The sequence below is a fragment of the Meriones unguiculatus genome, chromosome 6, assembly GCF_030254825.1.
Source record: "Meriones unguiculatus strain TT.TT164.6M chromosome 6, Bangor_MerUng_6.1, whole genome shotgun sequence".
Taxonomy (NCBI): Eukaryota; Metazoa; Chordata; class Mammalia; order Rodentia; family Muridae; genus Meriones; species Meriones unguiculatus.
In genome coordinates, this window is record NC_083354.1 from 54,227,145 (window position 1) to 54,252,710 (window position 25,566).

The 25,566-nt window shown below is 40.1% G+C and overlaps 1 protein-coding gene across 19 annotated transcripts in view; it reads right to left on the reverse strand.

Annotated features, from left to right (window-relative positions):
• Nucleotides 1-25,566, reverse strand: part of Tfdp2 (transcription factor Dp-2) — a 125,249-nt gene that overhangs the window by 40,492 nt on the left and 59,191 nt on the right. For 15 of the 19 annotated variants that reach the window (XM_060385474.1, XM_060385483.1, XM_060385479.1 and 12 more), the window contains one exon: nucleotides 6,519-6,622. In XM_060385474.1, the coding sequence (XP_060241457.1) occupies nucleotides 6,519-6,622 (104 nt within the window). Of the gene's footprint in view, nucleotides 1-6,518; nucleotides 6,623-24,848; nucleotides 24,922-25,270; nucleotides 25,410-25,566 lie in introns of those variants that run through there. The other 4 variants (XM_060385477.1, XM_060385493.1, XM_060385492.1 and 1 more) reach the window with 4 other exon arrangements.

The following is a 25,566-nucleotide window of genomic DNA, read 5'->3' on the forward strand; positions in this document are numbered from 1 at the left end:
TAGAAAAGCTGAGAGCATATTTACTCTGAAAAAGAATTTTCATAATTATCAAGTATTATATTCAATTAATATGACACTTTTGTCTTTACTAAGTGTGCAGTTTCTATTCTTCCGAACTTAAATAGCCAGGAGATCATCCTAATATACACATGACTATTGATAAGATTATATCCTTCATACGATAACCTGTGAGAAAAGCAGTACTAAAGGGAACACTGCCAAGCCAGCTTCCCAGAGTCAAGGGATGGGTCCGTAGTTACTTGCTGCTTTTCCAGAAGACTCAAGCTAGGTTCTCAGCACCAGTGTCAGCATCTGTAACTCCAGCTCCAGGGGTCCAATGCCCTCTTCCGGCCTCACAGGAACTCCCACATGTGGGACACACATTCACACAGATACACAAATTAAATCTAAATTAGTTTTTATAACCAATGAAAAATCTTTTCATAAGGCCTTCTACATTTGTGTGTTGAGTGTGTGTGTATGGGGGGGGCAGGGAGACCACCTGCACGCCATAGCACATATGTGGAGGGCAGAAGACAACTTTCAGGAGCTGCAAATAGCCCAGTAGGTAAAGGTGATCGCTGCCACGCCTGACAAGCAGAGTTCAGTCCCTGGAGCTCGCGTGGTGAGAGGAGAGGACTGACCCCTGCACAGTACACTCAACCTTTACATGTGCATTTGAGCACGCGCGCGCACACACTAAATAAACACAAAAACAAAATAATGAATGAATGAATGTTAAAACAAAACAAAACAAAAGAAGCCAGATATATGGAACATGCCTTTAATCCTAGGTGAATTTCTGCAAAGAGCCATGTAGCCAGAAAACAGTTCTAGTCAATGGGAAGCTCCACATCAAAGCATCAGTATATTCAATGTCTGGTAAAGGCTGGATCTCCGCTTCTGAGATGCTTCTTGAAGTACCCTCTTGGGACAGAAGAGCCCGGGGTTCCTACGAGGTAGCTAGACATGTCTGGCAGGTGTGGAGGCCACTGAAGACATCCCTCTCATCCTCCTCAACTCTGAACCCTACCTACTGTTTCCCTGAAAACAGTACCAAGGAAATCTCTCCTTAAGATTAAAATGCCATACAAATTAAGTGCAGCTATCATGGTTAGGGCTATTAAAGAAAAGCTACAACTTCTTGGTCAAAAAAAAACCAAAAAAAAACAAAAAACCAAAAACCAAAAAAAAAAAACTAGAATATGACTTCTATTTCACCCTGGATGAAAAAAAAATGCTGCCCAAATCATTACATACTACTATCCCCAATCTTAAGAATTAATATGAATGGGGGCTAGAGAGAGGGGTCAACAGTTAAGGGCACTGGTTGCTCTATTATGGGACGCAGAGTTCAATTCTCAACACCCACATGGCAGCTCACAACCCTCTGTAACTCTAGCTCCAGGGGATCTGATGACTTACCTCCATGGGTACTGTACACAGACAGCACATATACATATATGCGAGCAAAACACCCATATACATAAAAAGATAGCATAGGATTTTAAAACAGCATAAACCCAACTGGACCTGTCAGTCATCTGGCTAAGAGTCATTCTTTACAATAGCTGATTAACCTGAAGATAAACTAAGAAGATGGAAGAATAATTCTTTTCTTTTCTTCTTCTTCTTTTTTTACTTTTTCTTTTCAAGATAGGGTTTCTCTGTGTAGCCCTGGCTGTCCTGGAACCTGCTCTGTAGACCAGGCTGGTATCAAACTCACAGCAATCTGCCTGCCTTTGCCTTCTGAGTGCTGGAATTAAAGGAATATGCCACCATACCTGGGAATAGTTATATTTTTAGTGAAATCATGTATGTGTACATCTCTAGAGCCTCTCCTTGCATATCTCCACTGTTACATGCCCCACCTCCACGTATCCTTAGCCAATGGCAGTGTGGAGGATATAAATCACGCTAATCTTGCCTTCTGGGCACCAGGCCTCACGATTTTCCTCAGAGACCTTGAATTAGATGTAAGGAGGGAAGGAAAACAAACAGCAGCTTAGTGGAACTGACACAGACTTCCGATACACTTGACCAGGTGCACTGCCGCACGGCGGGGTGCAACTCAAGTGCCTCCAGGAAGCTGCTTTGTAACAGGGCAGAGTCACTATGCAAGTCGCCTGAAGCTTTAAATGTGAAGCTTTAGAAACTTGTTTCTGAACGACTTGATGCCCCAACACAGAGGGCCATAGATCTGTCAGGTCTCAGCCCACACTATATTCACATGGGGATGTAGGATCTATACTCTGAAATGCTTTCTCTATACACCCAAGTCAGAAGAGAAATTTGGGAAACATGAAGCAGCTGCCACCCAGGAGCACTGATCACAGTTTCTTGCCAAATGAAAAGTCAGAACTCCAGCACAAACATTTGCTATGAAGGTTGCTAATACAGAAATAATAATTCCTTCATCTGCAGACATTTCACCTTAAGGTAACAATAAATTAGGTCTAAAACTTGAATGAGTATGACCTTGGGTAGGCCCCCACTCCATTCCCCACATACTGCCTGAGAACCTCAAACCAAACTCTTTCCTGTATTTCCATGGGCTAGGATTTTATCTTATCAACTATCAGGTGCCCCTCAGGGACCACCCACTGATAATATACTAACTTCAAATTCCACAAAAGTGCTGTATCTAACTACTGTAAAATCCAGGAGCTGCCATCTGCAGAGAATCCCATAACCATGGTGTCCAATGTGCCCTCCTTTACTCTGAGCACCGCTTTCCTAACCTGATGCCTGCACCTACCTTAGAACACTCTGGCTAAGATCGCTTACTGCTCTGAGAGGATTCGGGTTCCCAGAACCTACACCGCCACTCACAAAGGCCTGTGAACATAGTTTGTGGAGGTTTCATGGCCTCTTCTGACCTCTATGGGCACTGCTTGTATGTGATGCACACACATTCTTGCATACAAAACACCCACTCATATAAAGTTAAGCCAAAATACAGTGCCTTTAATAAAATCTCCAAGGGCTGGAGAGATGGCTCAGTGGTTAAGAGCACTGTCTGCTCTTCTAGAGGACCCGGGTTCAATTTCCAGCCCCCACATGGCAGCTCACAACTGTCTGTAATGCCAATTCCAAGGAATCTGACACCTTCACACTAAAGCACATAAAAGAAAATTGAAAATAAAATAAAATCTCCAATTCTGCTTCTTACACTGGTTAGGCCTGAAATTCTTTTCAGTGTGGAAACCACAAATTCAAGTTCGGCCCGAGTAAAGTCCTTAAAGCCCAGAGGAACTGCTCGGGTTGCTAAGGGTGGCAGCCCTACTGCTGGTGGCACCTTCACCAGTTTGGTGGGGCCCCATTCCTGTACCTCCCCCTAATGAGGTCTCTCTTCTCTATCTGGTCCCTGAGGCTCCCTGAAGGGTTCTCTGAAATCCAAGTGGAATCAGCCTTCTGTAGCCTAGTGGAGATGGACACACGGACACCACTGCCAAGGTGCTGTCATTTGTACCCTCTGAAGGCGCAACTGCCATGCCTGCATTGCACATAGACACCTTAAAGCCATACATACAATGAGTGAGCAATATCAAACCAGAATTCTTGGCAGTTCCAGATACAGATTGCCAAGATCCCCCATGCCCATACTCTTCTTTTCTTTCTACCCTTCCCTACAGCTCTGATCATGCGATGGAGAGGCAGCACCTGTAATCACTGGAATGCCTTGAGACTCATTATCCTCTTGTCTTAATAAGCAGCACCCCTCACACTTTATATCTACTATCAAAGGGTCATTTGGCCATATCTTAGTGCTCTGTTCAGAAGATCTTTTTAAGTCTTTAGATTTAAACTATAGCCAGAGGGTGGTGTTACCCACCTGTACTCACAGCGCTCCGAAGGCTGAAGCAGTTGGCTGCTCAGGGCTACACCGAAACCACCTCCAACCTCTACCCATCAACCACCAAAGCCCTAAAGTCCACAAGAAAATAAACCAAACAAGGTGTGCCTGAGAATTTTCCAAATCCTTCAAATTCTGTTTCCCTCTGATTATAAATTCAATGACTCTGCCTTCTCAAGTATCACAGTTAATAAATTCTGTTTCCCTCTGATTATAAATTCAGTATGACTCTTCCTTCTCAAGTATCACAGTTAATAAAGAGAAGTAATATACCCTCCCTGAATATGTTATACTTTCTTTCACTGCTCGGAAGTTCTTCCTCTAATAATACCCGGGCTGTATACATGCTTTGCTCAAGCTCTCTGCCACTTTGTAACAGGACGGCTGACCTTTTCTTCACTTTCCAACACTGTGTTTCTAACCTCCAACAGGAACTTCATCAGAGTATTTCCACCAAGCACCCAGGAGGCTGAAACAGGTTAATCAGGAGCTCAAAGTCATCCTACCTAAGAAAGAAAAGATCTCTCCAAGCACAGGCAAACTCTAAGGGCACTATTCACATACAAATTTAATTTTTAGTTACTATTTAATTATCGTACTTAAATAATTCCATTTCAAAGTCCAGGCTTTAGCTAAGTGTCTTATCTTATCTGTATCTACTCTAGTGGCTAAGAGAGGGGCAAATGCTTAGCCACTGTTTGAAAATCTCTCCTGAGCTACTTTCAAATGGGGCTACTCTCTATGGGGTCTGGAGCTAGATTACATTCTTCACATTCTTATAGTAAATTGTGTTTTATCTTTAACTTGAATTTTGCAGATAATTAACAGTCTTCAACTGACCAAAGGAAATATCATGTTTATAATACCTTAAAGACCTCCTGAAACCAGTAAGAATTAAAAGATAGTTCCATCTAAACGTTGAATTCAACATAGTCCACAGAATGCTCCATGTCACAGACAACCCTTTTTGGCACTGTTCTATAAATGAAAACATATAAACACTGACAGGGAAGAATTATTCTCTAATACTTAAGTGGGCAAAGGCAGTTGTCACTAGGGTTGATAACCTGAGTTCGATCCCTGGAAACCACAGAGTGGAAGGAGAGAACCACTACTGCAAGTTACCCTCTGACCTCTACACATGCTGTGTGCTGTGGCATGTGTGTAAGTGCACATGTATACATACAAGTAAATGAATAATTTCAAACAAAACATGTTTGTTTAATATTTTAAATTACACTTGGGGAGGCAGAGGCAAGTGGGTATCTGTGAGTTTGAGGTCAGCCTGGTCTGGTCTACAAACAAGTCCAGGACAGCCAAGGCTACACAGAAAAACCCTGTCTCAAACAACAACAACAAAGATTTAAAATTAGGTATATGAATTTTTTTAACAGTAGGTATTTTATATGTATGGGTATTTTGCCTGCATGTATGTCTGTGTACCATTTACATGTCTGGTACCATGGAGGCCAGAAATGGGTGTTTGATCTCCTGAAACTTTTACAGACAGTGTAAGCCCTATGTAGTGCTAGGAATCAAGGCAGGATCCCTCTGCAAGAGCAGCCAGTGCTCTGAAGTGCTGAGCCATCCCTCTATCTCTGTAGAGTAGGTTTTTTATGACAGTCCAAATGGCTTTAAATGTACTTCTAACTGATCCTCATGCTTCAGCTTCCTGAGTACAGAGCTTATGGGTGGGAACCTTCTATCTAGCCAGAGTAACTTAATGCAACTGTAATTATAAATAAGGTTTCTGAGAGTGCTACATATTTCAAGCTCTAGCAGAATTAATAAATGCTTTTAGAGGAACAAACACATATTTATTTTCCATTTATTATTTTTAGGGTTAATAATTAAAATATTAGCCAGGAGGTGTATGCAGATCTCTATGAGGGATACACATAGAGAAACCCTGTGAAGAAGAAGAAGAAGAAAGAAGAAAGAAGAAAGAAGAAAGAAGAAAGAAGAAGAAGAAGAAGAAGAAGAAGAAGAAAAAACCAACACAACAACAAAAAGAAATGTTGTTTCCCTGGCTATGTATCCCCCCATCCCAACACCCTTGTTCTCTTCCCCTCTCTGCCCTGACCTTCTCTCTACAGACAGGGCTTTACTATGTAGTTCCCCGGATTGGTTGGAAATCACTAGACAGGTTATCCTGTAACTTGTGGTGCTCCTCCTGCCTCTGCCTCCCAAAATGTGAGTTCAGGCTTGAGCTTACCTACAATAATATTTTAATGGGAAAAAAAAAAAACCCTGAAGTTTATAGTTCCATGTATAAACTCAACTGTTCAGTTACATATTCAACTTATATGAGAACATATGGTTTCCACAAAAGTTATTTTATAACGAAAAGAAAACAGAAGGCAAGTAGAATACAATAGATTTCAAGTTAATTAAACAACAAAAGTCAAGAAAGACCTCATAAAGGAAGCAAAAACCTTAACATTACACATTCAGAACCCACAGATTGAAATGTCAAAAACTACACAAAACTTTTATTAATATTTAATCAATTATACTGAGATGAAAACAAGACTTTTACTTGGAGTAAATGAGATAACTAAAATTAAGTAGACTATGTGACCAAACATCTTCATCCTAAGTGTTCTATAAACTAGTCTTGCCTAAGCAAAGTGTCAATTCTGATATCGGATAATTTTCTTACCATTTGGGGTCCAACATTCACATTTATTGGCCCTAAGGTTTTCGGTAAAATCTTTGTTGGTGAGTTGGTATTGGAAACTGGAAACGCAACAAGTGAAGCGTTACCTGAAAGGACAGGAAAATACAGAAGTGAGTGTTCTGCAGTATCAAGTTGGCTTCTGTATCTGTACTCCAATGGTCCTATCCCATTCTGCTAAGTCACATTTAGAGACACAGGGTACCATGTTATGCATGCTTCCCCCATCCCCCAAGACAGAGTCGCCCTGTGTAGCCTTGGCTGTCTGAACCCACTCTGTAGACCAGGCTGGCCTCACAGAGATCCACCTGCCTCTGCATCCCAAGTGCTGGGATTGAAGAGGTACACCACCAAGTTTTGACTGAACAACTTTTATGTCCGTTGTTCACTCATTGTTCACACTTTTCATCTTAGCACGTGGGAGGCCGAGGCACGTAGATCTCTGAGTTCAAGGCCAGCCTGGTCTACAGAGTGTGTTTCAGGACACCCAGAGCTACACAGAGAAACTCTGTCTGGAACAAACAGAAAACAAAACAAAACAAAACAAACAAAAAAATAAGTTCTTAATTGAAAATACATACTAACTTCTTTGTTGAAGTGTATATAATCAGTTCTGCTAAATAATCTTATTTGTATTTAACCAAAAAATTATAAACTAGTTTGTCTACTTAACAACAACAAAAAATTGCAGCATCGTAAACAGGTGTTTTATCTGGGTACTTGACATATTTTTTATGATGTTGCTGCTGTACTATAAGGTTTCTTTTGTTACTTGTTTTTTAAACTTAGCCACTTTAAAGAAATTCTGTTTATGGCCAGTTTGCCTCAAATCCATACCAAGTTCTGTATTTTATAGTAAAAAATTAAACAAAACCAAATAGAGCTTTAGTACATGTACAGAATATAAAAATGTATAAAGTATAATATGAACACAATAAGTAAATTTATAGCATATTTGAAATAAAACCTATGGCTTTATTAGCATATGTACATAATGAGTTTCATGATATCTTCTTACATGTATATAATACGATCATACTCACTTGCTCTTCCCTACCTCTTGTCTTCCTCCAACTACTGCTAACCCTCGTCCTCGGCATTTCATCATTTCACGCCTCTCTCTCTTTTGGTGATCCAATGAGTTTCATTATAGGCAAGAGGCTAGGAGCAAGGGTGCCTTACCAGAGTTATGCCAGAGGGAAACACCGCTGCCTCCTCCAATAACCATTACTAACCGATAGACCCTCGGGTGGAGTGCCCTCCTAAGTCCCTCTCCCACTCCACGGGAAGATGCCGATGGCCCCAATCTTGTGTACATCTTATAGAGGCATTAAGAGCTGCTGTGAGTTCAAGAGTGTCACAGCCGAAGACAACACTCCCCAACACTCTGGCCCAACCTTTGGCTCTTATATTCTTTCTATTCCTTCTAAAATGTTCCCTGAGTTTTGGTGGGATGACAGATGCTCCATTTATAGATGAACATTAAAGTTACTTGTTCTCAGCATTTTGACAAATTCTGGGTGTCTGCAGTTACTGCTGCATGCTTCAAAAAGAAGTCTCTCTTACAAAAGCTAAAGCAGCTGAAGCTCATGTTCTCAGAATGCCAAATGTATAGATTTGGGGTATTTTTAAAATTAAAGTAAAAATGTCTAAGTGGTGGCCTTTGTGTTTGTTGTTTTGAGTTGCTGTGAGTGAAACAAAAGCATCATATAGTCTCCATCAGTGTTCTACTACAAACTCGATTCCCAGCCCCAGCTACGCAGTGATTGACGGTAGAAGCAGGGAGGTTGGTGCAGTGGTTTCAAATGGCTTTAACGCTTTAAAATTAGAAGCTAATAGTAGCCAAGTGGTTCCACAATACAAACAAAACCAAAACCACTTCTCCCAAACAAAAAGTCAATAGATTTTAAATTACAACAATTACTAAACTTCCCTGGACTAAAAGTTTCTCAATGTTTTACTTGGAAGATATCAATATAATCAAAAAGGAACGACATGAAAAGGCCAGTACTAAAATGATATTGTGGGGAAAACCAGAAACCAACCCAAAAGAAATCTCCCTTAGTGTCCCTCTTTAGATGGCCTACATCCTCAAACTTCCAAAGCCTGATCATATGCAGGCATGGTGGCACTCACCTTTCCTCCTAGCACTCAGGAGGCAGAGATAGGTGGATCTCTGAATTCAAGGCCTGCCTGGTCTACACAATGAGTTCCAGGACAGCCAGGGCTACTCTGGAGACCTTGTCTCAAAAACCCACAACCAACAAAAAGCCTGATCACACTCTTTAATCTCTTTGTCTTACTTCTCAGTCCTCAGCAGGCACGCATCATCCGTCCCAGTAAGAAAATCAGACTATCCGTGCGAAATTATACCACATCCTCTTTTGTCTATAAACTTCTTTGCATCTTCATTCATAGTTGCTTCTCTCTACACTGCAATATTCCCCATTCCTTTTTTATAAATTTAATATTTATTTTTATGTGTATGGGTGTTGTGTCAGCATGCGTATCTGTGTACCATGTAAATGTCTGGTGCCTACAGAAGCCACCAGAGGGTATCAGATTCCCTGAAACTGGAGGTACAGACAGTTGTGAACCACGATACGGGTGCCAGGAATCAAACTTGCTGAAGAGCAGCCAGCTCTTAAGAGCCGAGCCACCTCTCTTCTCCCCCCAAATCTTGTATTAATGACTTCTTTCATCTCTGCTGTACATATTTTCCTCTGGGATCTCACCAATGCTTAGGTAATAATATACAGTAGCTTTTATCCATAGAGCAATTGAAGTCCAATTAAGTCAGTAATTTGTACACTATCCTATAGAGGTTCCACCTAAAAGCCTCTACTCCGTGTGTCACTTTATCCTTAGAAATTGTGCCCAGCTTCTGTGGTCTCCGTCCTGGATATGACTCTGGGCTTCTCATAAAACCTGTTATTTCTTACTTGTGGTTTTACAGTAAATGATCCGGGTTGCCTTGATTGTATCTCAGTACACAGCTTACTCTCTTACACAAAATTCTAAAAACTCATCAGCACAGACTGAATTTCCTAATTTTTCCAACAGGATGCCAAACTTGCTCTGAAATGGCCTAGATGATATCTTTATTTTCTCAAGTTCATGACTCATATGGCAGTATGCAACTCTGATCCTAGTACAAGAGATGGAAACAGAAGGAGCCAATGTTTGAGGCAGGGTGGCTCAATGGATTAAGGCACTTGCTGCTAAGCCTAAAGACCTCAATTCAATCCCTGGGACTGACAGGGTAAATGGAAAGTGACTGCATATGTGTATACGCAAGCACACATGAACACAAACATACGTGCATACATGTAAAGGAATGTAATTTAAAAGAAAAAAAAAGCAGTAGTACATCCTGCATGCAGAGGTTCCAGTTTCAGTGTCTAGCTCAACCTATAGCCTTCGACAAAACTTTAAATGGCTGGATGTGGTGGCCTTTAATCCCAGGACCTGGGGGCAGAGGCAGGTAGGTCTACATAGTGAGTTCCGGGATAGCCAGGGCTACATAAAGAGACTCTGTCTCAAAAACTAACCAAATAAAAGTTTAAGGTGACAGCTAGTTGGCATGGTGTTGACACCTGTAATGTCAGCATTCCCAAGGCTGAGGCAAATGATTGCTGTGAGTTATTAGTTCCAGGCTAGCCACAAACAGCAAGACGATGTCACAAATAGGACCTACGTATTGTGGTGCTATTTGTGGAACTCCTCAAAGTCCAAGCTAAGAAGGGTTAATTCTATTGTATGATAAGTATATATTTTAAAATTTATTGATTAATAATAATAGTGAGTGGTTAAGTGCAAATCATGGTACCTGTAGAGTTGTCAGAGGACAGCTGTGACTGGACAGTTCTTTCCTACCACCTTTCTATGGGTTCCAGGACACCAGGCTTGGGCAGTGAGCACCTTCACCCACTCAACCATCTGACTAGCCTGTGAGGAGACCCATGGCTGTAATCCCACAGCCCACAGGGCAGCAAGATTAAGAGTTCAAGGACATCTTGAGCTACAAAGCACGTTTGTGACCAGCCTGGCTTATAGGAAGCCCCAGCTGAAAATAAAGAAGAGAAAATGATGTAAGCAAATTCATGCAGGATGTTTCCTATAGATGACACATTTCTCTTGGGTTTTCCTCATTTGTTACTTCAACATGCTCTTTTATCTTTTTTAAACAGATAATTCATTTATTTACCTGTCTGAATTACATTACTCTAGCTGCTGCATTAAAACAATCCTTCTCTTTACTGGATCAGTCTCATTGGCACATAAACACCCATTATTTCTTCTATCTTAAGAACCAAACAAAAGCATCCACCTTTACTTGCTCACGAGTAGTGCTAATGTTGGAAATCAGGTGCTCCACCAGCCTGCCTTTCAGTGCCAGCTGCCACTGCCAGGTGCAGTGTATTGCCACTGTCGCACACTTTCCTAATGCAACACACACACCCTTTAAGAGGTCCCTCTTGACATCACTCACCCTGCCTCGGCCTCTCAGCCTGTCTCTCTCATGGCCCACTCCCAGACCACCTTTCATACCCCTCCCCCAAACCTCTTGCATCAGATCTGTTGCATGGAGTAATGTATACAGCATGAGGACTCGCCACGGTACTTTCTGCCGCTTAAACCTAACAGCAACAGCTACCAACTCGGGCCTGTTGGCCTCCACAGTAAAATGACTCTCAAAATCTACGGACACTTGCTGTGTCCACTTCCTCCATTGCTGATTTTCTTGAACCTCTTCCCATTTTCCTCTTTAATTTTTCACTTAAATAGCTCTTATCAATATCACCTCCAAGTTGCTGAATCCAAGGTCAAGTCTCAACTTCAGCTCAAGTTAACCTTTCAGTAGCATTTTACATGTTTTGACAATACTGGTTTTTATTTGGCATCCTAGCCACTCTTTTAAGTTTTCTCTTAGCCAACTGGCTATTCCAGTTGTTGATGGCTGGCTCTCTTCTCTGAACTGTTCTGGAGCCCTCAGCTTCAGTCCTCCAACCTCATTCATCAACCTTCCTTATTAAAGTGATCTCAGCCTCATGCATTTAAATACACTGAAGAATCTGATATTTCTCTGGATTAAATAGCTAAACTTAGATTCAACTCCCGGTTAGTTTGTCAACTTGATACAATTTTAAGTAAGCAAACCCCTAGATCATTTTCTTGATTAATTACAAATACTAATAGGCTCAGCCCACTGGTGGGGATGGGTCGTATAAGAAAGCAGACTGAGAAAGCCAAGGAGAGCAAGACAGTAACAGCATTCCTCTATGGTCTCTGCTTCAGCTCCTGTCTCCAGGTTTCTGCCTTGAGTTCCTCTACTGACCTCCCTTCATGATGAACTGTGACCTGGACATTTAAGCTGAAATAATCTCTTTCCTCCCTAAGTTGATTTTGGCCATGGTATTTATCATAGCCATAGAAAACAAACTAGATAATTCGGTCCCTTCTAGTTGCAGTTTGATGCTGAAAAGTATCCAAACTTAACATATTTAAAAAGCTAACTCCTAAAAAAAAATAAAAAATAAAAAAATTAAAAAAATCCACCTCACCTAGGAAATGTACCCTCCATCTCAATAAATGTCTATTTTCAACTGATTAGATATTTAAAATATAAGCCTGAAAACAATTATTTCCCATAACCTCTACTATTACCACTCTGGTCCAACTCATTGTCTCTTGTTGGATTACTGTAATAACCTGAAATTCATCTCTTGCTTTTCCACTCCATAACTCACAATACCATTTTCATTTGAATATGGAAGTTAATAAACACACATGACTACTGAACATAGGAAATGTGGTCAGTGCCACTAAATTCATGAGTCTTGGGCTTAAATTCAATTTAAGTTAAAGAATAAACCAAGCCAGGCATGGTGGTATACACCTGTACATTCAGTACTCAGGAGGTAGAGGTACAAGTGCGTTCCAAGTCATCTTCTGCTTCCAGGCCAGCTTGGGCTACAGGAGACCCTGTCTCAAAACAAAAAGACACCCTAGCACTTGGGCAGCAGAGGCAGAAATGATTCAAAGCCAGGTCTAAATAGCTGGTCTAAATAGCAAGTTGCAGGACAGCCAGAGCTACATAGTAAGACCTGTCTAAAAAACAAAATCAACAAAAAACAAACAAATATAAATCAGAAAGATAAAACTAAAGCATATTAAAGCCGTTCCTCACTAATAAGCTTACTATTGTGTAGTATTATATTTCATTTCACTCTAAATATTCGGCCATCTAAATTTAGATGTGCTCTTAGAATAAAATACACCTAAAAATCTGAAGACAGTACAAAAATATAGCTAAATAAACTATAACATTAATATCTTAACATATTAATAATAATATAGCATTAAATATAATGACATCATCATTGATGTCAATTTCATGTTTGAATGATGCTTTAGGAAAATGAATGGCAATGTGTTGACTAAATGTTTGGGTTCTAAAGCATCTATCCTGGGCCATCAAGGTGGCTTGGTTGGTAAAGGCACTTGTTCAATCTGTGGACCAAACATAGTGGAGGAAGAAAACCAACTCCTAGAAGTTGTCCTCTGACTTCCACACGCAGTGTGTCACACAATAACTAATCAACTAAACACACAAACACACAAATGCAAACTTTAAAAACATCTATCCTTAGCGGCATGTGCTGGCACATAATTTTACCCCAGCACTTTCAAGACAGAGGCAGGTGGATCTGAGTTTGAGGCCAGCCTGGTCTAAAAAGTGAGTTCCAGGACAGCCAGGGCTATATAGAGAGACCTTGCCTCAAAAAGTAAAAATATATATATCTGTCCTTAAAATTCACACAACAATTCAAGGCTGAAGCTATAGACCCAGGTAGGGACTTGAGGTAACCCAGGGGAAGGCTCACAGGCCCAGGGTGAAAACCAGAACCAACGCAGGGAAAGGTCCACAGGTGCAGGACTTCCTGAGCTTTCAGAGGAAAGCAGAGGACCAAGGAGGGAGTCTGAAGCTGACACCAGACAGTAGCTGAACCTCAGAGGAGGACCAAGGAGAGAAAGCCTAAACCCTGAACACTAGTCTCACAGAGCCAAACACTACCTCTCCTGAACATTGTAATCTCCTCCACCAGAAGACTATGATTTGACTTTTTACAAAGAAAGAAAAACAAATTCCAAATGCACAAGTCTAAGTGCAGAAACAAAATCAACATCACAAGCCAAAATAATATGTCTTCTCCAAAAATCACTACTCCCATAGTATTGGCTCCCAATGAGAGCTCTTTGGAAAAACCTTCCAAAGAATTCAAAAGAGTAACCATGTGCAAACAACTCAAAGAAGACACATCACTCCAAGAGAGCAAAACTAAAAGAGCTGAATGAAATAAAGAATTCAAGATATGAAATTAGCAATTTCAATTAAAGACGTGGAAATGGATTTTGATAAAGATAATTTCTGAAGAAACAAACTAAAATTATGCTAAAAATAAAAAAAAAAAGGCAAATAAAAAGTTCAGTAGGGGAGCTGGAGAGATGGCTCAGAGGTTGAGAGCACTGGCTGCTCTTCAAGAAGTCCTGAGTTCAGTTCCCAGCAACCACATGGTGGCTCATAACCATCTACAATAAGATCTGGCGCCCCCTTCTGGTGTGCAGGTACATGAAAACAGAACAGTATATACATAATAAATAAATCTTTAAAAATAAGAGTTCAGTGGGAAGACTCAGCAAGAGAATAGGGCCTATGGAAAAATAGAGCATTAGGGCTTGAAGATAAGGTAGAAGAATTGGATCATTTAGTAAAGATCGATGACAAAAAAGAGAGAGAGAGCTTTTAGTCGCCATGAAAAGAACAATTCTTTCAATTATAGGTACAAAACAAAGACAAGAACAACACTCCTAGGGAACAGAAAATATTTTCAGTACAACCATAGGAAAAAAATTCCAAATCTAGAAAAAGAGATGCCCATCCAGGTATAAGAAACTTTCAAAATATCAAATAGACAAGACTAGAAAAGAAAGTCTCCTTGACTAACTTTCATGGTACTAGAAGGTTCCATCAAAACTTCGAAAGGAAGGAGACAACCAACAGTCATATTCAGCTATGATACCTATTAATCACATCAACAACCAGCATAGCATGATAATACCTAAGGATGTGGTAATGGTGCACATACTTTGGTGATAAGCAATAGCACTCTAATTGGACCTAAGACCCACTCAACAAATCATGCCCAGTACTGGAAAACTTCTCAGTGGATGAAAACCTAGCAAACTACTCAGTGTTAGTGAAGTCATGATACTGGAGGAGAATCTAATTTACTACTAATTTATTTGCTAAACCAGCATAATCCTTAACAATGATATATAAACATTTGCCCTTATACTCAAAGAAAACTGTATTCTTCACCCATCATCAAGGAAAACTTCATTTTGTAATGGATGAGAAACATTACCAAAACCACAACCAATCAAATCACAGAGTTGTGGAGCCCAGTCCCAATGGAGACATCAAAAACAAACAAACAAGAAGAAACACTCTCACATCTAAGGCTCAGGGAACATTGGGGTGGGGTTAGGGAAGGACTCTAAGAGCCAGAGGATCAGAGAGTTTGCTGTGAGATTATGTTTCCTAGTAATGTCAGAAGCTATACCTATAAAGTCTCATCAACTTGATTTCCCAATGTGAGCTGCACAGAACAACAGAACAATGCACATGCCAAAATGGACTAGGAAAAGCCTATGGTATGAGGCCTCAACCCTACACAAAGAACTGAGGAAAGCTCAGAGCGGAAGAAGTAGAAGTTTGCCCATCATCCTTGAGAACACATACAAGTAACATTATATGGACTGAACGTGTTATATTTAGGAATATATATGCATAGTACACACACACACACACACACATATACACACATGCACTAAAAGGAGGCCATGAACTTGAAGGAGAGCAGGGAGGGGTATATGGAAGGATTTGGAGAGATGAAAGGGAAGAGAGAAATGTAATCCTATTATAATCTCAAAGATAAGCCAAGGTAGTGGCGGCAGCGGCATCCCTTTAAAGTCAGCACTTGGGAAGCAGAGGCAGGCAGATCTCTGAGTTTGAGGCCAGCCTGGTCTACAGAGCGAGTTCCAGGACCTCTAGGGCTACACAGAAAAAGAAAGAATGAGAGAGGGAGAGAATGAGAGAGAGAGAGAGACTATGACACATTATACTTAAAACACTAAAAATAGACTTAAAAGAGTACTGAAAGCTGCAAGAGAGAAGGGTCAAGTCACTTATAAAAGCAGGCTCGTCAGAATAACAGCTGATTATCTGAGAAGAACATCTGAAGCTAGGAGAACTCAGAAAGATTCATTCCCAAGCTCTGAGAGACCACAACCAACAGTGAAACTGGCCAGCAAATCAATCTATTATCATTTAAGAGGAAAAAAAATTTCCATGATAAACAAACTAAAGGAATTTACAAGCACAAAACCAGATCTAAAGAGGACACTGGGAGAACTACTTCATGCTGAAGAGAAGAAGGAACACATCCATGAGGCCAAGGGAGTTAATAAACAATACTGGGGCCATTCGTCAAATAAGAAAACCCAACCAAATGGCAGGAAGTAATATACACTTAATAATTGGGTATCAATCGCTTCAACTCCACAATAAAAAGGCAGACTAGCAGACCAGGTTAGGAAACAAAATCCATTTTTTATTATTCCTAATACCCCTATTAATACATCTTACAATTAAAGATAGCTACCACCTTCAGGTAAAAGGATGAAAAACCCAAATTAGTCAGAATAGCCAAGTCTCACTTTATATTCAAGGGATAATCCATCAAGAGGGTGTTACACCGGAGCTGAAGACATACGTTACAGTAAAGAGAACTGGCTGCTCTTCTAGAGGACCCAGGTTTGGTTCCTAGTATCCACGTGGTAGCTTCTAACCATCTGTATGTAAATCCGGTTCCAAAGAGTCTCACACCCTCTTCTGGCTTCTGTGGGCACCAGGAACACATGTGGTGCACAAACATACATGCAAGTAAAATACTCATACACATAGAAAATTTAAAATTAACACACACACACACACAACCAAAGGGATGGTTCAGTGGATAAAGACACCTTCAGCCAAGCCTGAAGACCTGAGTTCAGTACTCAGGACTCACATGGTAGAAGAAGAGAACCAATTCCTAAAAACTGTAATTTGATCTCCACACATGCACCATGTAACGCGCATCACACACACTTACACACACACCTACACATACACACACAAAAGAAATAAGTCTAGTTTTTTTAAAAAAGGTATTAAAACTGTAAAATATATGTACCAAATACAGACACAATCAATTTCATAAAACAAATAGTTCTAAATATAAAGTCACAAATTAATCCCAACATAGTAACAGTAGGCAATTTCAATACCTCATTCTAAACGATATATAGGTCATTTGGATAAAATATAACAGAAAGTCTAGAGTTAAATAACATGGTAAATCAAACAGACCTAACAGACATCTACATTATATCCAACATTACAGAACACATTTCTCAGCATCACATGGAATTTCATCCACATTCAAGCACATATCAGGAGACAAAGCAAACCTCAACAAATATGAGAAAACTGAAATAACATACTATGTTCTCTCTGACTACAATGGAATAAAGCTAGATAAGGAGTAAAAGAAACTACAGAAAGTATACAAACTCAGTATTGTACATGCTCCAATGTCCTAATGCTCAACCCATCTTTAACCACTACTTTTAGTTATGTCACCATCACTGACGTAGCCACCAGATGGCAAGTAGGCCTTGTTCATAGGCCTCATGAAGACAACAAGCAGAAAGCTGCACATTTTATCTCAGACAAACAGCCACTGAGTGGCTGTAGTAGATGGAGGTGGCTGGGTGTGACCACAAGGATCAGAATTTATGATTGCAAAAATACTCCAGCACTTAATTGTAAATTAATCTCATGAAACTTATGAATTCCTTTCAGATGGCATCCAGACTGTATTAACAAATAAATCATTTTTTAATTCACAGTCAAGTAAGACCTTTTCTACTATTTATAGATGTCAACAATAATTGCAAATAGATCTTAAAAAGTTGGGCTCTGAAGATTTTACAACTTTAGGACATAAGATCAACTTTAAGAACAAAGATCAACCCTGAATTGAGACTCAAAAGGCAATTCTTGTCTGTAGAAAATAAAAAGGGGGTTACTATGTCCCGTAATATCATACGAAGCAGTTCATTCGAAACTGCTGGAGGTTATTCGTGTCCCCATCTGACAAGAAGACCCACACCCCAGGAATATTAAAGACGCTTCCTGTATTAATAATCTTTCCATACACTCATACACACATACACTTGCAGGTCTGGTGTAAGCGTGGAGGGCAGAGGACAACTTGCAGCTGTTTCTTTCCCTCCACCACAAGGGTTCCAGAGAGCAAAACTCAGATCATCTGGCTTGGTGGCAAATACCTTCATCCACAGGGCATTTCTGTCAGCCCTGCAATTGTAGAAGACTACAGAAAGCAAGAAATCTTACGATTATATATCAACATCAACTAAAACTTACTGTGCACTAAAAACTTATTCATACCTAGGCCTGGGGAGAAAGACTTGAAACCCTAGCTACTAGAGAAGCTGAGTCCAAAGAATTGATTTTTCCAGGCTTGCCTGGAAACTTACTGATATCCTTTCTCAAAAAATGAGAGGTTAGCAAGATAGTTCAATGGACTAAAATGTCTGTCAAACCTGCCAACCTCATTTCAATCCCTGAGAAACATATTTTCCTCTGATCTCCACACATTCGCAATAGTGTGCTTAAACGTACTAGGCAAATAAATGTTTAAAATACTTTTTTTGTTTTGTTTGGGAGAGGGTCCTTCTATTGTGTAGTCCTGGAACTTAGTATATAGACCAGGCTATCCCTGAACTCAAGAGAGAGCCCCCTGCTTCTGCCTCCCAAGCCCTAGGATTAAAGGCATGTGCCACCACACCCAGCTCAAAAGAAATTTTGTTGTTGTTGTTTTGTTTGTTTTTTAAAGTGAAGAAGAAAGCTGGGGATGTATCTCAATGTTTGTATTGCTTGACTAGACAGGATACACAAGGCTCTAGATTCAGTTTAAAATATTAAGGAGGAAAAAACCTACCATATCTATTAAAAGACATTCTGTGCAGGGTGTCACATTCCCATAATTCATCTGTAATCCTAGTAGTTAGAAGGCTGACGTAAGATCATGAGTTTGAGACCAGCCTTGAGGAAATAGCAAGTCCCAGGCCAAACTGAGTTACATATGTTTATTAAAGTTCTGTCTTGGGCTGGAGAGATGACTCAGAGGTTAAGAGCACCGGCTGCTCCTCCAGAGATTTTTAGTTCAATTCCCAGCACCCACAAGGAGGCTTACAACCATCTATACTGGGATCTAATGCCCCCTCTGGTGTGTAGACAAAGCACCTATATACATAAAGTCTTTTTAAAAGTTCTATTCTCTCGTCCTTCCTTGCAGATTTATGCAGTTAATGGCTGATGATGGAAGATTTTTTTTCTTTCAGTGATATGGCCTCCTTGGAAGGCACATTTATTCCTGTAAACTCTCACTTACGCTTCTGAGGACAACCCTAATGAAACTCATTGGTCACAAACACAAAATCATGAGGGGATGAGAAGAAGGCAGGCCAACTGGAAAGAGGAAGGGGATTAGGAGTAGCAATGAGAAACAAATGAGGGGTGTGACTATGATCAAGATACATTATGTACATCTGTGCAAATGCTGCAATGAACTCCATTATGTTAATACACCCCGATAAAACACTAAGAAAAGTCATCCTTGTCTTCCTGGCACACAGTAAGTGCTTCAAGCCAGGAGCATCATAAACCTGCCAGATTTTCACCACAAATGAGTAGTTTACCAAAACCAAAGTTCTATGTTGTTAGTTTCCATGTTTAGAGCTAAAAATCCAGTTGAAAATCTGTTGCCTGAGATGTGGGAGAAAACAATGTTACTACACAATAAGCTCCTGGATGGATCCTCTCCAGCATGGCAGCACATACCTGTGATCCCAGCATTCAGGAAGCTGAGGCAGGAGGATTACAGGGAGTTTAAGGCCAGTGTAAGCTATGTAACATAATCATGTACACACACACACACACACACACACACACAGTGTCCATGGATGCATTAAAAAAACTTACTTGACAGTATTAACGCATTCCTAAACAACAATGTAATTTTTCTTTCCACAAGAAATATAAGTAGCAATCAAACTTTAAGTCCCACTCAACGATAAGAAATTCATAGGTAGTTATCAATTATTCCAAGTTGTATATGCCTATGTAAGACAGTGAGAATAACCACATCAGTTGCTCTCTGGTTATACTGACTTCCCTAAGACCTTAGTTTTATGCTAAAGAGTTCACAATGAAGACAAATCCACAGGTGTACCTTATTCTTAAAGCCTTCTATCACCAAATGCTTCGAGCAGTATACTAATTGTGACAGAGCTTATTGGAAATTAAGGTATGATGGCATATGCCTATAATCCCAATCCTAGTGCTCTAGAGGCTGATGAAAGAGAACTGTGGCAAGTTAGAGTCTAGCCAGCCTAGACTCACTCTCACTCACACTCTGTGTGTGTGTGTGGGGGGGGGGGGGGGGGGGTGTCCATGCCTCTGTGTCCAGGCAAGGCTATTTATTAAGACCTTGACTCAAAAAAGAAAAACCCTCTATTTACAAATTGAATATGGTAGATTTCAATTGTAAACCCAGCACCTGAGAGGTAGAGACATGAGGATCAGAAGTTCAAGGCCATATACAACCAGATAGTAAGCCTGAGGCCAATGGAGGCTACTAAGCAGAGACAGAGAGAAGGGGAGGGAGTGTGAATAAACATGAATTAAGGAATACATGTGTGTGTGTGTGTGTATAGAGAAATTATCTCTGGGCTACAAAACGAGTTCAAAGTCAGCCTGGGCTATAGACAAAGACCCTGTCTCCGTAAATAAACTGCTGTACAGTGCTTGTTCAGCAAGCATGAAGTCCAGGGTTCCATTCTCAGACCACAAAAAGCTGAGAGTAGTGGTCTGTAATCCCAACGGGAAGAGGAGAGCAGTAGTATTAGACTGCCAAGGATGCCCTTAGCTATACAGTGTGAGACCAGCCTCAACTTTAAAACAGCCTGACTTAAAAGTAAATAAAAAGTATAATTCTGGAATTGAAAAGAAATTGGTTTTTATATAGGGTATATAGAGATATACCCTGAATACACATATATAAACATAGGATATATACAGACACAGAGACATATACAGGGCTCAACATACATATATATCCTATTTAGCATAGACATAATAAAAATAAATGTAGGCTCAGCATGTAAATCCATTGGTCACACAACCCTGAGAAGTTGGGCTCAGCCCCAGCAGCCCACGTAAATGTAGAAGGAAACACTGCCACAGGTTCTCAGAACACCATATATGTGGTTGCGTGTGTGCATCCACATATGACACATGCACATATATTAACTACGTGCTGAACATAACAATGACTGCATAATTTACTCCTGTGGAGATACCAGGTGTTCATCCTAACATAATTCAACTGATCTGCTCTTCATTTCCCATTTGGTAGTCTTACTGGAAATGGTAAAATTCCAATGATTTCTGTGCTGCTGTTGTTGCTCTCCTCATTACATACCATGGTGTCCTGTCCACACTGACAGTAGAAAACTTCACTGATTTCTCACACCTGCAGTCTACAGTGTTAGTACGGTTATGTATTACACATGGGGCCACACACTTTTAAAGGTTGTCTTTTCCATTGACATTTATCTTCCTTGGTAAAGACGTGGTTGTCATTCCTTTAAAGTGTATGGAGATCCGTTTTTAGACTTTTATCTTAATCTTAATTAAAGCAATGAGCTGATGAACTTCAAAGACTCTAAACTCTGTCATCCTTATTTGAAGAAAACATTCAAGGAGGCCTACACATTCTAGCTAAAAACAAAAGAAAATTTTTATATTTTCCCTTAATGTTGGGGTCATTTCCAGTCTTCTTGGACTAATTAAATATTTAGAAACTACATAGTATCTGACCAATACACAAAGTTGGAAATGTAGCTAAAGACTGTTTTGGCACTCTTCCGGTCCCTTTGGCCACGGCAGCAGAGGCAAGATGACGAAAGGAGCGGCACGCTCTGGAAAGTGTCACAGTTAAGACACACACGTGCCGCCGCTGTGGCTGTAAGGCCACCACCTTCAGAAGTTGACCTGTGGCAAATGTGGCTTCCCTGCCAAGCGTAAGAGAAAGCATAACTGGAGTGCCAAGGCTACGGACGCAACACTAGCCCGCCTGGGCGGATGAGGCACCTAAACTCTGTCTATGGCAGATTCAGGCCTGGATTCCGTGAAGGAACAACACTAACAACCCCAGGAGGGCAGCTGCTGCAGCATCGGTTCATCACGAGGATTTCAGTCAGTCAGAAAAGAAACACTCTGGTTAGAAAAAAAAAAAATGGCTATTAAATATTACTACTAACATTACAGAATAGGATATGGAAAATAATAAATGCCTAATGTAAAAGATGCGGTTGCTGGGGCTGGAGAGAGGGCTGAGGTTAGGAGCACTGGCTGCTCTCCGCCAAGCAGTGGACAACAGGAACACAGGCAGTGAACAGAAATGTATGCGGGCAGAACACCTACATATATGACATTGTTTAAAGGTTTGGTGCTTAGCCCTAGTTTTCAAACTTTGCCTGCTGTCATGGCACATGCTTTAATCCCAGCACTCTGGAAGCAGAGACAGGTGGATGTCTATTGAGTTCAAGGCCAGCCTGGTCTACAGACTGTTTCAGAACAACCAAGGATAGGTAGAGACCCTGTCTCAAAAAAAAAAAAAAAAAAAAAAAACCAAAACAAAAACCAAAACAAAAATCAAACCAAAGAAACAAACAAAAAGGCTAACTTAGAAAAGTATAAAGGAGCCCAAGGCAGGCCTCGCTCAGTGGGCAAAAGGCGGGGGAAGAGAACTGACTCCACACGTGTGCTATGGCATTCATGGCCCATCACATTAATAATAATATATTTTTAAGGAAAGCATAAAGGCTGAGGCTATAGCTCAATGATAGCATGTTTGCCTAGCTTCAGTCACCCATACTACCAAAACCAAAAGACTCCCATGAAGTTAGATGCGAGTGGCGGCCTCTTTCTACCATCCTAGCACTCTGGGGACCGAAGCAGGAGGATCAAAAGTTCTAGCCAGGCCCAGTGTGGTGGTTTACATCATTAAAACCAGCACATGGGGGCAGAGAGGTGGATTGTTCTGAGTTCCAAGCCAGTCAGAGTTACATAGTGAGACCCTGTACCCTGACCCCTAGCCCCCTGCCAAAAGTTCTAACAGTCTGAGCTACATATAAAACCGTATAGCTCCCTTCACCCCCAAAAGAATAGCTTTAATATGTGTAAGTGCAAATTATATAAGAGCTCTGTGTTACTTTTAAAAGGAAAGGAAAATTTTTTACTTTACTCATTATGAATTTGATGAATGTAAAACTAAAAAAAAAAATAGACTGTTTTCATTATCTTCCTTCCTGCTCTTTCCAGAAAATAAACATCACCCTTTTTCCATGAGCAACCAACTTAAGCTTTTTTTTTTCATAGACAAACTGCAACATACCATTTCAATTACACTCAAAACACCTCTCACATTTTTCATCCAGAAAAATCTTTGGAATAAGTCTCATGCTTCTTATAGAAATGACCTAGCAACATGGGATACTGATGTGTCCTATTTCATTTTCAGCCTCTGTTATCTACTGTGCAATTACAAACTTTTGCAATTAAACATTTTCTGTATATTTTATTTGACTTTGGGTTTCAAGAGTCACATCTAATATAATCTGTTTCCTATAACTTAAATTCAGTAAAACTTTCACCTATTTTCAGTACACAACTTTTGAGATTTCTTTTTAAAAGCCTCTTTAGCAAAAACTTAACACTCATTTTTGTTATGCTGATTCTCAAAACCTGAATAGGAAGAATGAATTTTAAATAAATTATAAATGATAAATGGCTATTTTATGTATTCACCATTTAGGTCAGATTTATGGCCCTTGGTCTCCTCATTCCAGCTACTGTTGAATTTTGAATGAAACAACTTCAATTGTAACAGAAGAAACATCTGTTGCTTTTTTTTTTTTTCTTCATCAGGGCTCTCCTAACTGAAAGAAAGGCTCTCTGCCCCTCTCCAACTCCCCGTCTCTACCCACACACTAAGTTCCTTAAACTTCTTTCCTTAAACGTGTTTGAAGTAAGTTATTTGAAGTAAAACATTGCCATATCCATTAAAATATTATAGCTCACAAAAACTGTCTCCTTAGTAAAGCAAAGAGAATAATGTTTTAAAACAAAAAAACAAAAACCCACCAGCACTAATAAGCTATGTGCCTCACAGAGTTTAAACTGTAACCACAATGCAGGCGTCAAGGGTATACTTGAAATGATCAACTCAATCAAGCTGTTACACATTCCTGGCTCGCTAAGAATTGTTTAGGAATAAGATTTTCTTCACAGTATCCAGATTCTGTATGGCATCTTGCATGCTATATTTTCTCTGCCAATCCAAAGCTAACATAATGGCAGTCACTACCCCAAGAGGCAGACACCAAACGGTGCCACCCACTCTCACACTGGGCCTCAGAATAAACCATCAAGCAGTGGAATGCACCGGCTCCTTCACGGGCAAACAATGCCGGAGCTTCATTAGAATACAGCTGACATTTTCAAAGCACAGATACTTTTAAGAAAATTGTACTAAGAAAAAAAAGGGAATGAAATAACTACAAAGGCTGCATTTTTTGGTGTGTCAGGTTGATTTCTAAAGATTCTGAGGAAGCATACTTTGTTGTTGACAATTTAAAAGTTTTCATAAATGGAAAAAAATATTTAATAAGAGAAAAACCTAATTTTATTTATTGGAAAAAAATGAAAGTAAAAACTACCACTAGAATTGCTTTCACGAGGAATGACTTTGAAGTGTCTTTAAAATCATTGATATCTTCAACTGCTTCTTTAACTCCTGAATGGAAAAAACCTGAATTGCGGAATTATTTCTGCATTTGAATTAATTTATATAAATAGCTGAGGATAAACTAGACCAGCTCCTCCCCTCCCCCCACCCCTCCCCCTGCTCTGTAGTTTTTCCATCTGTAGCCAGCAAGGACGTCTTGAAATCAGCATGTTCCTGGATACTTTTTTTATTTAGCATGGCAGCTGCTTAACAAATATAAACACAGTAAAAACTCAACGGCTGTGAGAAACAAACTGGTCTCTCTTACCTGGTCTAAGGAAGCATGCCTCTCACTGCAGTACCAACAACACTCTACAGTCTTTGTTACCATTCACTGGAAACTTGAGACTGTGTCAGACGTAAGCAATCGAGCTCAGACAAGCTCAATTTAAAATACTTCCCAATAAAACTAAAAAGATGCTCAAGAAAACTGGTCGAGTGGCTTGAGCAGATGTGTGCGACTGCCCAAGTAAGAAAGACACATCCAAAGACACACTTAAAACACAGGTGCTGAGAAAGCTTTTCTGCCTGGAGCTTGGCTTTCTTGCTAGATTACAAAGGCTTTGTAAAATAAAAAAATAAAAAATAAAAAAAAGCTTAAAGGTAGAAAGTGATAAAATGCTTAACTCCAAGCTATCATTTTTCTAAATAAGTTGAATTTTAAATTGTTTAAGAATAAAATTGACTTACTCACAAGACCTTCATAATTCGAATTATACATGTCCGACTATCTGCTGGCTCCAAGGCAGTCACAAAGCAGAAGACCTTAACACATGTTGAAAGCAGAGCAAATCCACCATGAATTTCCGAGAGAAAGAGGAGGAGAAACTCCTGAAAAACTGCTTGGAGCTTTCTGAGCCTGTAGAAGCTGGCCAGCCCTTGTGGGAGGGAAAAAAGTCCTTGTCCTGCCCCCTGAGATAGGCCATACTTCAAAGCCAAAGGGAATGACAGGCCTGGTTCTGATATCAACAAAGAGCAGCTTAGTT